Source organism: Micropterus salmoides, unplaced genomic scaffold (assembly GCF_014851395.1).
Source record: "Micropterus salmoides isolate LMB-PRFRI ecotype aquatic unplaced genomic scaffold, ASM1485139v1 Ms_hic_scaffold_18, whole genome shotgun sequence".
Lineage (NCBI taxonomy): Eukaryota > Metazoa > Chordata > Actinopteri > Centrarchiformes > Centrarchidae > Micropterus > Micropterus salmoides.
The window spans coordinates 12,078,409-12,094,625 of NW_024040928.1; the positions used below are offsets into that span (position 1 = coordinate 12,078,409).

Below are 16,217 nucleotides of genomic sequence, written 5' to 3' on the forward strand. Positions count from 1 at the left end.
ATTGAATTAACTATGCACTTGGCTTCACACATGATATTATGCTAAAACATTGAGGGTAAAGCTGCAGGCTGCAGGCTAAATGTCAGCCACCTGATTAGCCATGCAGAAGACATGGACATGAAACATCATTGTTCTTGTATTGCAGTGTGGAGCTAGTTAGTCGTAGTATTGTAACTGTAATAAGGATAAATGTAAATTCAGACTTGCCGATACATACGCCAACATGTGAATGGGGCGTACTGGCACCTAATTTTTTTTGACTATCTCTGGTAATTGCTGAGCGATGTTTACTTTACAATAATGTAACCTGTGACTGCACAATCTATTGTAGTTATTGCATTTAATGATTTGCTCCTTGGCCAGGGAAGTAACCCCTGCTTACTACTATCTAGTAAGCTAGTTAGCAGGAATTGCAGCTTACATAACAGCAAATCAATACACTGTTTACTCCCCACCTTACACTTGCTCTTGTGTTTCTGGTTTTGGAAAGGTTGAGAAAATGCACCACCCTCCAAACTCTTTAAATGTCATGTATCGCTCTTACTACAGCCCCATACACACAGTTTTAACATATGTAGAAATCCAAAGCTTGGCAGACCTGCCATGATTAGTTACGGTTGTGATTTGAGTTTTGATTGGACAATTGCTGTTCAGTGGAGGGGTTTAGCTAACTGTCCTTTTGGAATAATTTGTTGGTAGGTCTGGGTGGTTTAAGTGTATGTGGCTGGTGCTTCTGAGTTCAGGAATCAACTCTAACTTAAGTGAATTCAATCTGTTCCTCTGTTTTCTCTCCATCCCTCTTTCCCGGCTTGTACTCTGGTTCGCTATCTTTGTAACGAAGCAGCCGGTTTGAATGAAGCCATGACTTGAGACTGACGGCCTTTACCGAACCTTAGACAAAATTCAAAGTGAAACTTGTAGCCTCCAGCTTTTGCAGCCAGCAGCTCATTCATTTACAGTAACACATGGAGACGAGAGAGAGTTTGAAGTATGGGGAGAGCTAGGTAGATTTATGCTAGATCAAAGTTGTTTTTCCTTCATACGTCCCTCCCACCTACTGCGCTTACTACTTTCAACTACCATCACCAAGCAACAGTCACAGGGAAAACTGAAAAGGATGAGGAGGGAAAGACCAGCAAAAGATGTTCACCCATCCGTTCGTACATCATTTCTCTTTCATTCAGTCTTTTATCAGTACATCAATTCATCAGTACAACCACGTTGATTGGGAAGTATGCAACATTGACTACCATTTAGTAAGCATTATAACAAAATAAATGAATTGCATTTGAAGTGTAAAAGGGAAAATGAGGCAAATCAACATGTTAATTCTGTGATTGTTGTATTTTTAATGCAGTGCGTGTCTGCGAGCATTAACTTGAATGAGCCAATTTACCTAAAGCCATCAGTTTAGTTATTCCATTAGCGTAGCTGCAGCCTACTGCTTATGCGGAAGGATCAATACTCAAGCATGTCTTATTCAACACTGAATTGAGGATGCTGTTTGCTAACACATAAATATTGATAGATAATAAATGCAGTATTGGATCTGTGGAAATAATCTGAAGCTCTGAGATTTCCTGCTTTCCTTCCTGCCCAAAGCAGATTGGGAAATTGAGATACAAGGACGGGGGGTTGATCAGCACCAGATACAAGGCCTGCTTCTGTTTCTAAAGACTCTTCAGAAAGACAGAACAACCTCTTTGTTCAATGAGGTCATAGATAAATATTAAATCATCAGACTGTTATTGAAAGTAAGAATAGTAATATGGGGTGTAACACTGTATTTATTCCACTTTTATGGAATATAATTGAGTTTTGGGGGGTTATTTTGAGATGAGAATTTTTTAACATCGCACTTTAATAAGCTTTGTGATGACAGGAAACCTAAAATGCCACTTGTTCCGCGTCTAAATAATTCATGTATCATTTGGCCTTTGATCATCTTTTTTATTTTTTGTCCTTGGCTCTCGATGCTGCACATTCCTGCTCGTTTGCACCCAGATAGTGAATTTGTTGGACTTTAACAACAATTTCAGATGAGCTAGAGCAGGAGTAAAATGCTGTGTATGCAGAGTTTATGTTCTAGTGGCATGTAAAGTGCTGCTTAGGGCATTTACTTGTTAAATTGGGAGTTTTCAATGTCTGAGACTGCGGGCCTCCCCTCAGACAAAGCTTGGCAAGTGGCACCCCCCACCACATCTTTAGTTTAACTTTAAGTTTCGCTCAATTCCTGGATGCCTATGGGACCATGATTATATTATTTGATCCCATATACACTCAGCATTTAAGCCAAAATAGCCCAATATTGCTGTTTGACATAACTTCTGACTACACCACATAGTTTTAAAAAAGGTCTGTCCTAAGGCATTTAATAGTTTCCGACTCTGATGGGGGGAAAACAGTTCCCAAAAACTACTTTATCTCTGAACTCTCACACGTAGGCTATTCTATGTGATCTCCTTTTGATAACTAATGCAATAAGTAATGGTGTAATTGTTTCACTTCCATTCACTGAGCCTCCCCTGAAACTGTTTGGAGAGCCCCCCCAGGGAGGCCCGACTCACACTTTGAAAACCCCTGTGTTAAATCATTCTTATCTACAATCTAACAACTGAAATTGTAAGAAGAAAATTATAACCGTTATCAATTAATTTCTTATTTATAGACCATCAAAACCTAGAATCAGCTTCTTACTATAAGTGATGAAGTACTACAAAGACACACTATTTTCTGCCAAAGTTAGAATAAATTGGTTATTTTACATGATTGCTTGCTTTTCTCACTGGTTTGAAGTGGGCGGCATTCGGTTTGGAAAAGATGATATCACAATGTACAATATTTACATGAACCAGTCAAAGTTTAGCAACATTTGTATTGAAACATGACGGTTGTGTGGTTGTTTTCTCAAGTTGCCAGTACTATCAATCAAATCTGATGACACCACCCTCTCACAGTCATTAGCTTTTAGAGTTTTTGATTGTTAAATTCATAAAAAATGTCTACTGACCCTTTCCCCAGACTTTAACTACGATTGTATCTTATTTAGTCATGAATATTTAATGTTGTAAAGAAATCATTTGAAACAAAGTTTTCAGGGGCTTTAACAAATTCCAGGAACTTTCACCGCCAGTCATCATCTGCTAACCGCCTATTCATCCATTTTGTGAGCCACTTATGCTGGTAAATGTGTTGGGGGGCTGGAGCCTAGCATGTATTGGGCAAGAGGCAGGTTACACCCAGGACAGGTCGCCGGTCTATCCAAGGGCTTACACATTCACACTCAGATTCACACCTATAAATGTGGCAGTTTAGAGCTTCCAGTTCACCTAAATGTCATGTCTTTGGACTGTGGGAGGAGACAAGGGACCGAACAGCTGGAGAACTGCAAACAAATGAGCGATAATGCTGTCAGCCACATGAGTGACTTTCACTCTTCTTCTCAAGGGACAAATATTATCAGAAGGAATCAGGATTCAAATTGAGGTTTCAGCCCGCTATTTAGGCTTAATGAATATGCGCACAATGGCAGCGCCAGGCCACATGCATTATTTCCATGTGATAAAAAAGATCATTTTCTCCAGAATAATTTTGGGATTCATTGTAATCTTCCTGTTACCGAGCCTTAACTCCTGAACGTGGCTGTGGAAAGTGCTGTGCGATAATGCAGACCGGGAGACTAAACAATAATCAGGGAGATTTGTTGGGGAATGTGCCTTGGGTGGAGAAGCTAATACTCACTGAGGACCTATGAAGATTTTGAGTTGCTGAGGAAGCTAATTACTCTGATAGTTATTCAGTGCACGCGTGAGGGAGTACAGTATGTGTGTGTTTAAGTGTGTGTGTGTGTGTGTGTGGTGGTGTGCGTGGGAGATGAATCATTGAAGTAATTCTCACAGCTACTCGAATGTGTCATCAAACATACACACACAAACAACACACACATGTATATATATGTATACAGACAAACCCTGAGACTGCAATCATTGTATGATAAGTCTGGAAGTGTTAGGACACTTCAGTTAAAATGTGAACATTCACAACTGGAAAATAACCAGTTACCATAATAACTTGACCCTTTTGTCACATAAAATGTTTATAGATCAGTCAGCAGTTTCTGGATTCTGGAGAGAATTGTCCATGTTCATGTTCTTACGTGCTCATTGGACAAACCCGGTGCCTCATGAATAACATCTGAATTTTTAAATGATGTCGCTACACTTTGATAGGCAGCACACGCTGACAAGGTTAGAGGCTCCATTTCCCCTCGCGTTCAAAGGGTCGAGCCTGGCAGAAACTGTTCTGAGACTGTTTGACTGCAGCATGAATCAGCAGGAAACCCTTAACGTTTACACCGGGCCACTCTCCCACGAAAGGATCCACACAAAGAAGGAGGACATCAAGCACAGGCAATGGCTCTGCATTGTCTGACGGAGCAACCATAATGAGCTGAATGGTCATGAAATATCGGAGACCTACAGTGGTCCAGGAAAACTGCTGATAGACAAAGAAGATCATCCATTGTCCCGTTGTGTGGTGGAATCAAAATTTCACATGAATACATTAAGAGGATTAAGGGAGAAGTGTGTCACACCGAAGATGTGGTGGCTTGTAGTGAATTTTAAAATAACGTCAACAGAATTAAAAGAACAAGAAAGTTATGTGAGTACAGATACCCTGATAGACTTGAAGGGCTCTTAAAAACTCCAACTCTGTGATAAAACAAGACAAATCATTTTCATGCTACTTGTTAAAATCTTTCTTCAGTCTAATGTTGTTTTGGAAAAAAAGTTGTATTTTTCTTAAGAGAACAGTGCGACAGGTTTTGGGGAACTACGCTTATTCGCTGCCATGCCAAGGGTTATATACCACTCTCATTTCTGTCTGTTGACTCTAGAGCTGTCAGCTAGTTAGTTTAGCTTAGGGGGAAACAGCTAGCCTGGCTCTATTCAAAGATAAAACCGCCTACTAAGGCCTCTAAATGTACTCATTTGTATTGTGTCTTGTTTGTTTAATCCGTATAAAAACCAAAATGTAAAATTTCTTTCGTGATTTTAGGCGAGTTCGGTACTGAATGTATTTAAACCCCTGTCAGAGCCAGTTTAGCTGTTACCCCGTGTTTCCAGTCTTTATACTAAGCTAGGCTAGCCGGCTGCTGGCTGAAGCTTCATATACTGCGTACAGACATGAGAGAGATATCAATCTTCTCATCTAACTCTTGGCAATTTATTTTATTAAACCTTTATTTTAACAGGAAAGTCCCATTGAGACACAGTCTCTTTTACAAGGGAGTCCTGTATGTCACCAGTAAAACGAAAATTTTTCAACCATGAACTGAAATACATAACACTACAGAAGACAAAAGTTAAAATACAATACATTACAAATTAACACATAGACAAAATACAATGAGTTAAATATATAAACAAAACTAAATGAAGAGATGTCTATGAAGATTCTCAGTCATCCAGGTCATAGTTATCCAACGAAGGTTAAAAATCAAGGGCACTAACGAACACTAACGAACCAGTGGTATCGATGACCCGGGATAACGACCCCACTGAGGTTAAATAGCTGAGTTTCCCTGCCAGTCAGTCAGAACTGAAGAAGTCCTTTGGATGAGGGACGAAACGTCTTCCAGTATCTTCAACCAAGTCCAGTTGCCCTTGATTTTTAACCTTCGTTGGATAAATGAAGCGACTGAATGCTGAGATCTAACTACAACTGATCAAAAAAATAGAAAGTGAATCTGTGTATTTCCCTAAATGTCAAACTATTCCTTTAAAAGAGAGTTACAGCATTATAGTCACCGCCCTAGTCATTGTGAGATGTAAAGATATGAATACATAGCAGCCACATGCATATTGATGTATGAAGTGTATGGTGTTTTTTAATAGTCATACACAAACTAATCAGTGTAATCAGTGCATTTGTTGGCAATCAAATATTTTTATATCCCTGCTTATTGCAGCCTAAGATATACTTATAGCTTCTTTCATCTCTGCAGTGACAGCCAAATTTCACATTGTACTTGATGTTATGAAATCTCACTGAATAAATAAGAAAGTATGCTGGTGATCAAGGCAAGGAGGTACCCTTTTGTGAGCTCTACAACATCAAAGTAAAAAAATATCATGGCTTCCTCTCTTCAAATGTCCAGGCTCTCTGCCTCAGTCAACCACCTGCCAGCAGCTCCAGAGCCCAGGAATCTGGAGCTATCCTAGATAATTTAGGAGTTAAGAGTATTCTCAAAGCATAAATGTATCGCTGCACAAGTCGTAGAATTAAAAAGCAGAATTAAATTTGCATCACAGGATTTTTATACAGTTGAGGCCAAATTTTCACTCAAAGCAGTTTAGAGCTGGTGGTTCTGGTACAAAATGTACTGTTGAGACCTCTGTAGGTGTAGGAGGCCTAATGCAATGAATCATCTGTGGTGGGAGGTTCCCAGCTGATAACCACAATGGCATACCCTTTCTCTAATTTATGTTGTTTTTGTGCAGTTGATTTTATAGGAGGGTTCGACTCGTACGGTTACCAGGGGCCTCAGAAGACCTCCCACCTTCAACTACAGCCCATGTACATGTAAGTATAGTTACACTCTGTACATTCACGTGCAGATTCCTTGTTTGAATACTTTGATGACGTTTTTATCACACACAGACATTAGACTTAAAGATGAGGATGAAATAGTGTAAAGAGTGATCAGAAATCCAGTTTTCATTCCTAACTTCCACTCCTGACCCTCGGGCGGGAGACCCTGATAGGTCTCGCCCTCTTAAATTCTAGCCCACCATCAATAGCGTACGGCGATTAGGGACACATTTTCATCCGTGTTTGATATCTTGAGTTCTGCAGTGAGGATGATATAAGCACATTCCCGCTGTATCAGCATACGGGCTTATCATTTATCAGCCCAAGGTCTCATCAGTTACCAGTGTTCAGGATTTTATCACTCCCCTCACACGTGGCAAATAAAGGTGTGGTATGCAATGAAAGCCACTTTATCCTTAATCTTATTCTTGCTGAAGCTGTGTTTCATCAAATAGCTATTTTACCCAGATTGATTGGTTTTGTTGTTTTGGAAGCTTTTATTTTGTATTTATGAAGGCTAGAGTCTAGTTCTTATGATTTCCTGAGACTCAAACGCTAGATTCCAGTTTCATGGAGACCTTCAGCTATTCTTAGGCCGGAGAGAGCCAATAGGATAACACAAAATGAGTCCAGGCTTAGACAGCATCAATCTCACTGTCTCACTTCATCCTGTGGAAAACGCCAGGGCAATACAGCAAAAGCTACACCACTGTAACAAACAACGATACAAAGTAATGGTGATTCGGCTGATGTGCAGCAGACAGCTGATCAATAGCTGTTTTTATTAGAGAAAAGAGCCAGAGCGCATTACAGGCGGACAGAGAGAGAGAGATGAAGAAGGATATGGAGCTAATTTCTTGCCAAAACTTAACAAATAAACAAAACATGTTTTACAAATGCCCTACAAGTCACTAACAAACACAGTGTGGTTTGCAAGTACAAAACCTGATTAACAAATTAATGCATTTTGATCTGCAAATACAAAACATACAAGTCAAACAAATGCACCATGTATTTCTAATACCTCCCACTTTAGAAACAAAGACAGCATGGCTTACAAATGCAAACAAATATATCCTACAAAGACAAAAAATTATATATCACATGACTTTTGGCACAATCTTTCCGTCGTGGTTGTGCTGAGGATCTTTTCACAAATGTCTTGATTTAATTTCGGCCTCCACAGCCGGAGGTGGCTGAATGAGTCCATGTAAACACACCAGAAGGTTGAGGAGAGCAGACTGAACAGATGCCGGCGTTCTGTCTAGTTATCCGAGACTAAGCTAAATTAAACAACAGGTGAGTGCGTGGTTGTTGCTGGTGAAAAAGTCAAATGTTAACTGAACTCCACAAGTTACTGTTATGCGGGTAGGATGATACCACCTGCTGTTGGTGAGGGTGAAATTACTCAGGACATTTGGGAGAAAATCCTTTGTTTCTGAGGCTTGATGTATTAGAAATATGTTGTTTATTTGTGTGATATGTGTGTTTTTTTTGTATTTGCAAAACAAAATGCATTTGTTTTCTTAATGGTGTTTTGTAATTAAAAACCACACTGTGTTTGCTAGTGAATCGCAGAGCATTTGTGAAACATGTATTGTTTGTTTGTTGCACAGAAGGAGAAATTGAGACCAAGATGGGCGAGAGACTAGTAGATAGAGAGAGAGAGAGCGAGGCAGGGGATGAAGAGAAACAGAGCGATGGATGAAACTCAGAACTAAACAAAGAAGAAAGGCAATAAAGGGCCATTCTGTAGTTTTATATGTCCCCTGTGGAAGTCATAACATAGATCATAAATCATCAACCCCCAAGATAATCGCTGCAAACACACACTCACACAAGAGCTGCAGCTTGAATACAATATACTGCACACACAGATGCAGGCACGCACACATTGCACGCACACACTCAAACACTGCATACTGTACACACAAACATCTAGACACATGGTAAATGTGGTGATAGACATCTTGTGCTTGCACATTAATGTAAGTGTAAGTGTAAGCTTACACTTACGCCATCAATATGCTATCATTGTTCCCCAGCAGTTGTCCCTTTACTTTGGTGTTTATTGGCTCTGGCCAGAGGGACCAATAAGAAAAACATCAGCTGTACCATCCCAATGGAAATATCTCTCTCTCTCTCTCTCATCAGACACACACCTAACACATATATACGCAAAAATAACAATAACAATCACCGCCTCCAGAATTTTGTAGAAAAATGCACTTCTGTGCAAAGAAAAAATTAACTTTTTGTTGACCTCCAAAACCATGGGTTTATCCACGTGCATTCAAATGAGAGTTCAGAATGATCACAAACACATTGTAACAACCTAAAAATGTGAATATTAAATAACAAAACAGAGCCCACGACTGATTATTTATTCCTGCATTTTCTGCAACATATTCTGTTGTTACAACCTCATGATTTGGTTCTCCTGGTTGCACTTGTAGATAGTTGGTTTCGTATACAGCTCAATACCAATTATATTAGTACCTTATTAAATGTCAGTGGAGAAAATGTCTTCAGGAATCCAGGATACTGAAATTAGTGGTAGATTGGTATCAGTGCTACAGCCAGAAGAATTGTATTTAGTAAAGCTATAGCTCTGTGCTAATAAATCAGTTACAGGAAAATGCTAGATGCTAAACAACAACTACTATAACCTGTTTATATTATTAGCATTTAGCTAAAGCCAGGGTGTTAAAAATGCTTCCTAAAATACATCAAAGCAAAAACTAAACAAGGCACGCAGTTTCACAAGAGGAAAAGGAGGAGTAACATATAAACATATAGAACGACAAACTGGACATATACTACATAACAGTAATTGTTACAAGGGCTAAAAAATTTTGAAAAAAATATCTAATTGTGATTATTTTGACTCATGTTGCAATTGCGATATTTTTTGCAATATAAGAGCAAGTGACCATTTTTACATCATTATTATTTTAATTGATAAATATATTCAAATGATGGTGTGAGTTTTGCGGGGATCTGTACCAAACAAGGATGTTTTCTGTCTGTAGAATATGATGTGTAGGCCAGGACGATATTTAATGTACAATGGTATTTTGATGCCCATTTCACCTTTAACAAATTTTGCGCCTCCTGCGATTTGAAAATTGCAGCCGCCTCATTCTGATTGTGATCAAATTACGATTAATTGTTCACCTGTAATTGTTACTGTTAATTTTAACAGTAGCACAAGTGGCATAAAGTCTGGGAAACAAAGTCAGTCTAGCCAAACCTTGCTAATATTAGCCACCATAAGCTACTGATCAGACCAAAGAAGGCTGCAGCAGCAAAATCCCTGAGTATATCAAATAGAGCTACAGTGTGTTTTATTGCTTATGATTGTAGCTTTTCACTTGGAAGAATTTGTTTTTTTTTCTTCTCTCACCAGTTAAATTGTCTCTCTTTAAAGCACTGCCATTTACACTTTGTCAACAGTTATATAGTTTTGGCAACCAAACATATAGTTAGGATTTTATTTCTTTCTTTCTTTTGTTCTTAATATTTTGGTGGGAAATTATCAAAGCCAGTATACCCATGAGGGGTGTTAGGCTGTCACTTGAGTTATGTTTTATAAAATACACAGGACACGTGCTTCTGATGTCCTCATCAAGCAACATTATGTTGTTAGGCTTATTTGTCAGAGGGAATCATTTTATCAAGGACGTCGCTGAGCAAATGCACCACTAAGTACTTCATCATAAACCTCTTAATCTTTACTGTTCTCACTGATAACTCAACTCTTTCAAGTAGCTTTAAAGGTACACAAAATCCTTTATTTCACAGTGTACAGTATGACTGTTTCACATACTGGATGTACTGTATGTAAGAGGTTCACATAAACATTGACTTTAAAATCCATGCAGCAATAAAGGGGAATCTATTTTATATATCTATTTTGTATAACCCTCTCTTCCCCTCTCCTCTCCTCCCCTCTCTCGTCTCCTCTCCTCTCCTCTCCTCCCCTCTCCCGTCTCCTCTCCTCTCCTCCCATCTCCTCTCCTCTCCTCTTCTCTCTTCTCATCCCCTCTCCTCTCCTCTCCTCTCCTCCCTCACAGGTCCAAGTAAACCCAGGTGCTACTCCAGGAGCGCTGCCTTACCAGTCACCACTGCTTAACATCCTGCTTTTACTACTCCAACTGTCTTTTAGTAAACAACACCAAGACACCGACAGGATACAGAAGACACTAAGATATTCTGTGTTTCAACCTCCAAATCCCCCACTTGGTCAGATTGCTTCCCTGTGCTGCCTGTCTGCTGTTTTTTAACAGAGAGAGGTCTTTTCCTGATGAAACACCGGCCTCGTGTGGCTGAACACGGCAACTGCAGGACCTGTGTGATACACCGGTACAGACGATTCTGGTAACAACTGCATTTATTTATTTATTTTTGGTCTCTGGTAGACTCAATCAGGAGCCAATGACTTGCTTCCTCTTGTGCTGTTGGGCATCTGCCTTGTGACAGAAACCAAAGGGATGTAAAGAGGCTACGACTCATTGGTGAATTACTGACGCATTTCTTCGAGCTTCTGAGGAGAACGCAAATGTTGTGGCACCTAACAACTCTCTAGTGCAGATTCGCCTGACCAAAGACTAAGGACTTCCAAACTGACCGAGCATCTACTAACAAGGCTGCCGATATGGGAATGTCAAACATCTTTTTTTCCCTAAGATTTCTTTCTGCATTTGGGTTCTTGTTGCAGCAAAGACGTGGGGCGGACTTGCCACATGTTATTATCCTGTTCCTTCACCCAAAAAAACATTGAATGTTAAATAACGTGTGTAGATTTACACACTTTCATTTCATATGTGCATGTGTACAGTAAACAGACACATCCATACACACACACACACACACACACACACACACACACACACACACACACACACAGGCATTAGGTAAGGCATATGTGAATTCACACATGCATGCACACAAACACACACACACACAGCATATAAAACTTTTTTACTACTAATGTGAATCTTAATGTTTACAATAGAAATTCAGTCTGCCTGACAGAAAGGCTGAACACCTGACAGACAGGTAGACTGGAAGACATACATGAGACTTTTCAGCTACAGCCTCCTAAAGGCCATGGGGTCTTTTCTGCCATATTAATACAGACAGGACAGTAGTTCCAGATGTGTCTTTTGGTCTCTTGCTGTCTAAATATTTTGTCTTCCATCCAAGACAGGCTGGTAGGGGTAGATAGAAACAGAACATGACAAAAAAAAACAACCACAGAAGAGGGATTGAGCTCAGTCAACAGTTTCCCTTCCAGCTCAGTCCTTTCATAGACACCAGGCTCTCAGTGCCAAGCTTCTGTTGTCACTCGCTCGTCTCTGTCAGCAGACAACCTTTCCCCTTTTTTTCAGAATTAGTAAAAAACAAGCTGGAAGCCAACTCAAGTGCCCAATCAGCCTAATCTTCACCATCCACCTCTTTGTAATAACATACAGTCCACAGGCAACGCTTACATAAGGGAAAAGGCACACACTTTACAGAAATGACAATCACAGTCAGAGTTGCCTGAATCTTGTGATGGTTTGGCATTTTTCTGTACCATAAAATAAGTGACACAAAGCTGAAAAATGGCTGTCATCGTGTGAGAACAGCGAAACATTTTTTACCGGTGGACAAAGATTGAGACAAAAGAAGGAGAAATGAGACGACAGAGGCTGAATCTTCAATGATTCTGCACTCGCCTGCAGGCTAACGAGGATAAACATGATATCAGTGAGATGCCGGAGACCTAGCAGCTCCCCCTCTTCACTTCACTACTCGAATTTAAATGTTGAAAGTGCCAACTACTGTACCACTATGTGGACATCTGTAGAGCCTGGTTTCTGAAAGCCACAGGCTGGGACCAGAAAATAACAGGTCTCAGGTTCTCTTTTCTTGAGTTCCCGTGTAAGAAAAATAGCGAGGATATTACAAATCAAAAAATTCACATTTGCATTCCAGGCGGCCAGCAGGTTTTCACTTTTATTCTGCTTAGAAAAATCAACTGATTCCTTCTGGAGACTTGACTGAACATGTTGCATTTATGTTGCAATAACTGGACCAAAAGTTTGAGGCCTTCTCCGTCAACCAAGGAACATTTCTGAGCCAAAACAACGGCTTCTCTTGACATAAAGGATGGACTAACAGGCTATTTCCCTCTATAAACCAATCTCAAAGTCCACCTTCCACCCCCGTCTGCCACTTATCTTCAGCAGTTCATGTTTTGTAACGAATCTGTGGGTTACGTTCAGAGTCGCTGCCCCGTGAGGCTTCACTGACGCTCACTCTGAAGGACAGAACAACGTTCGTGTGTTTGCATGAGGTGTTTCCAAACTGTTGCATATTTAATCTCATGCTGCGTGTGACTAACTAAGCTACTTAAAATGGGAACTGTTTGGCTTGTTGAATGCTCCTCAACTCTCATCAAAGAGTCCTAAATGTGAACTTTGTGATTTTTTTCTATAAATAACACAGTCTGAAATGTCTGCTGAGTACAGGAGAAAAATAGGTAATGTAAAACAATGAAATGTAACTTTGAACTTCTAGACGTTTTTTAATCACATGTGGCCGTGTTTACTGTTTTTTCTAGTTGACTACTAATGTATAATGTTGTGTACAAGTGGGACTACTATGTTTTATTTCTTCTAATTGTACAGCGTATTTGACATGAGAGCGTAAGAGGAGAATGGGGGGGAAGAGAATTAGTTGCACTATAGTCTGTAATTCGTTCATTAACCATTCTGTCAGGGCCAGAAATTCACTTTCAGTTCAGCACATAATTAACTTTACAAAATGAATTTATATTTGAATTATCATCCAACACCACACATAGCTTTTTAATAAATAACAATGACTGCACACGAAGTGTGTTTTTGCAGAATTCAATGAGGAGCTAATGTGGTGAAAAGGGTCACATGTCTATTATTTACAAGCTTAATTGAAAAAGATAGTTGGTCATTAGCAAAAGACACTATTTGAACTGAAAGTGAATTTTTTCATTTATCCGTCTTTAATAGAGTCGATCAGTTCGATATTACCTGGTTTTGTGGAACCAATATCAACCTGAACACCAATCCAGCAGATATAACAACAGACTAAAGCAATTATTCAGAGATTCAAGGATTTCAGATATATAATGTGACCCAAATGTGTGGGGTGTGTGTGTGTGTGTGCAAACTGCGTGCGTGCGCGTGTTAGACTTTGTACTGCTGTACATTGTACTTTTCTGTGTCATGGTGAACTGAACGACACTTAACCCAGATCCTGGAAAGCCACAACGTCAACACAAATTAAACTGAAGGAAATTGAGGAACTGAATCAAAGATTGTTAATGAACAGCAATAACAACAGTAATAATGTATTTTAAAGTAATAATAAAGACAGAATCTACATAATTCATGGTTTATCTTTATCTTCACCGATGCTTGATCATATTCAGACTTTGAACAGTCAATAGAGATTTTGTCTGTAGATCTAAGAACGCACATGGGTACATAAAGAGTTAAACATTTGCAGAAGAAGCTGGAGTCAAGTTACTGTTTTGTTGAATGGTGTCAATAAACATTCAGTCAAGCCATCGTCTCTCAGTCTGGGCTAAAATATAGCTACTCCATTATGAAGCTTTACAGTAGTGACAGGAGAATACAGGTAATAAAAGGGAAATACATATATGCTGTGGGCTACATTTTCACAAGATTTTAAATTCAATTTTGAATTTGATGAACAAAATGCAGAATCTTCAGCTTTATTTAAACTGTTTTGACAAATGTTTTGAAGTGTTCAACCATTTAAAGCCCCCACAAACTTAAAAAAGTATTTCTCTATAATCTTAAATATTTATAACTATATACTATGGGTATGGCTTGACCAGATTTGACTGAGTACAATAAGCATTAACATTGCAAAATCCTGATTGGTCCGTACATGCCATCACCTCTTGCCATCTGAGCCACATCCACTTTAAGACAATAAAAAAAACCCAAAACTGTTCTAACTCAACAGAAAAACATTTTCTTTATGTGGAATCCTATCATATATTTAAGACGCTGATTGACAAAATACATTTTCAGGGTCTTAAAGTATTGTCATTGTTCTTTGTACAATTACTCTAACTAGGAAACAGCTGCAACGAGAACAAGGTAGAATGCTGAAAATTACAGCACATGATCCTGTAGAAACATCACACAAGAGAAAAGTGTAGGACCCAGGACAGAGCCCTGAGGTACTCCACAGTCCAGCTCTGCTTCCTTATGTACATAGTAGACAACTGCTTATCTTAGAAAATGAACAAAAATGTCTAATGTTCCTACAAATCGTCTCTGAAACATTCTTTCTGCTGCCGAAGCAGAGACAATTATGGTAGAGGAGCATTTAGAAAGTGCAATAACACATTATCATAATACATTAAGCAACTTTTCACAGTGTCAGTACGTCAATGCAGGAACGTGCCGCTAACTGTCAGTGAAAACAGGAATATCCAAACTGTCTCTGTGGCTCTGGGTTGATTTGTGAATGTTCACCACTGACTAGAACCATCTATGTTGGTTTAACTCCTTCTCTTTTTGTGATGGTTTTCCCACAGGTGACTGGCTGTACATAAACTAGACCGTTGGGAATAAAGTAGACAGTGGAGAAGGAAAGTTTATACTGAGTCCTCTGTTCTCTGACATCCTTCACTCATTTTTCTCTACTTTGTATTACTTCAAATGATTTACATTTGCTACATTATGCATGTAAACAGTCTTGAGTTTTTTTGGGGGGGTGTTGATGGTGTCTTTTATGTCCAGCAAAGTGTTTTTTAGTATTCCAGTTCTTTAGAAAATCTACTTTCTAAAATGACTAAAATAAAGTTAAAGTTGTTGAAACAGAGTCCTAAAAGACAGCTGAACTCACACACGCACACACACACACACACACACACATACAGCCATTGTTAGGAACACTATTGTTCCTTTGCAGGGGAAATGTACCAGTAATCAGTAAGAGGAGCAGAGTAGCACTCAGAGGTAAATTAATTTGTTAAATCCCTGAGAATAACGGTGCTAATGTTAAACATGAAACATCTACCCACCGAAGACTGAACACCTTTTAATGGAGAAAGAAAAGCCCTCTTTATGTAGATGCATTAGGCTTAGTTTAAGATGAAGTAAATGTAAAGTACTTTAAATATTTATTTGTATTTGACCTGTTTAATGTGGAACAGCACACTCCAGAAAAAAATGTCTGATGGGATTTCTAGCTTTACGTGCTTGTAATGACTTTTTAACATTGTTGGCATTCTCCATTAAAACCAATTGGGCACAGCCAGGACAAGCAAACTAATTACAGTGTGGCTCGCGCCCTATGGCATTAATGAGAAATTGTAACAGAGCTAACAACCCGTTTTACAGGCGCCCCAGTTAGGCTTATTTGAAAGTTGTGCCAACAGCACTGAACTAAAAATGTGTCCGCCCAAATTACTTTCAGTCTTATGTGTTCAAGTGCCAAAATGAAATGAATTCTGGTTAAAAGGGGGAATTTTATAAAGATGAGAATTGTGTGTGTGATGCAATGAAAAGTAATGGGTCTACAACCTTTCAAAAACTATATGTAGCCTGGAACTA

The 16,217-nt window shown here is 39.2% G+C and overlaps 1 protein-coding gene across 3 annotated transcripts in view; it reads left to right on the forward strand.

The window, feature by feature from the left end:
* Positions 1 to 15,483, forward strand: part of nkain2 (sodium/potassium transporting ATPase interacting 2) — a 104,575-nt gene extending 89,092 nt beyond the window's left edge. Inside the window, exons 6-8 of one of the 3 annotated variants that reach the window (XM_038726259.1) lie at positions 6,504 to 6,585; positions 10,884 to 10,974; positions 15,197 to 15,483. In XM_038726259.1, the coding sequence (XP_038582187.1) occupies positions 6,504 to 6,585; positions 10,884 to 10,926 (125 nt within the window). In that variant the 3' untranslated portion in view covers positions 10,927 to 10,974; positions 15,197 to 15,483. Of the gene's footprint in view, positions 1 to 6,503; positions 6,586 to 10,670 lie in introns of all 3 variants that reach the window. The other 2 variants (XM_038726258.1, XM_038726260.1) reach the window with 2 other exon arrangements.
* The last annotated feature ends 734 nt before the right edge of the window (positions 15,484 to 16,217 follow it).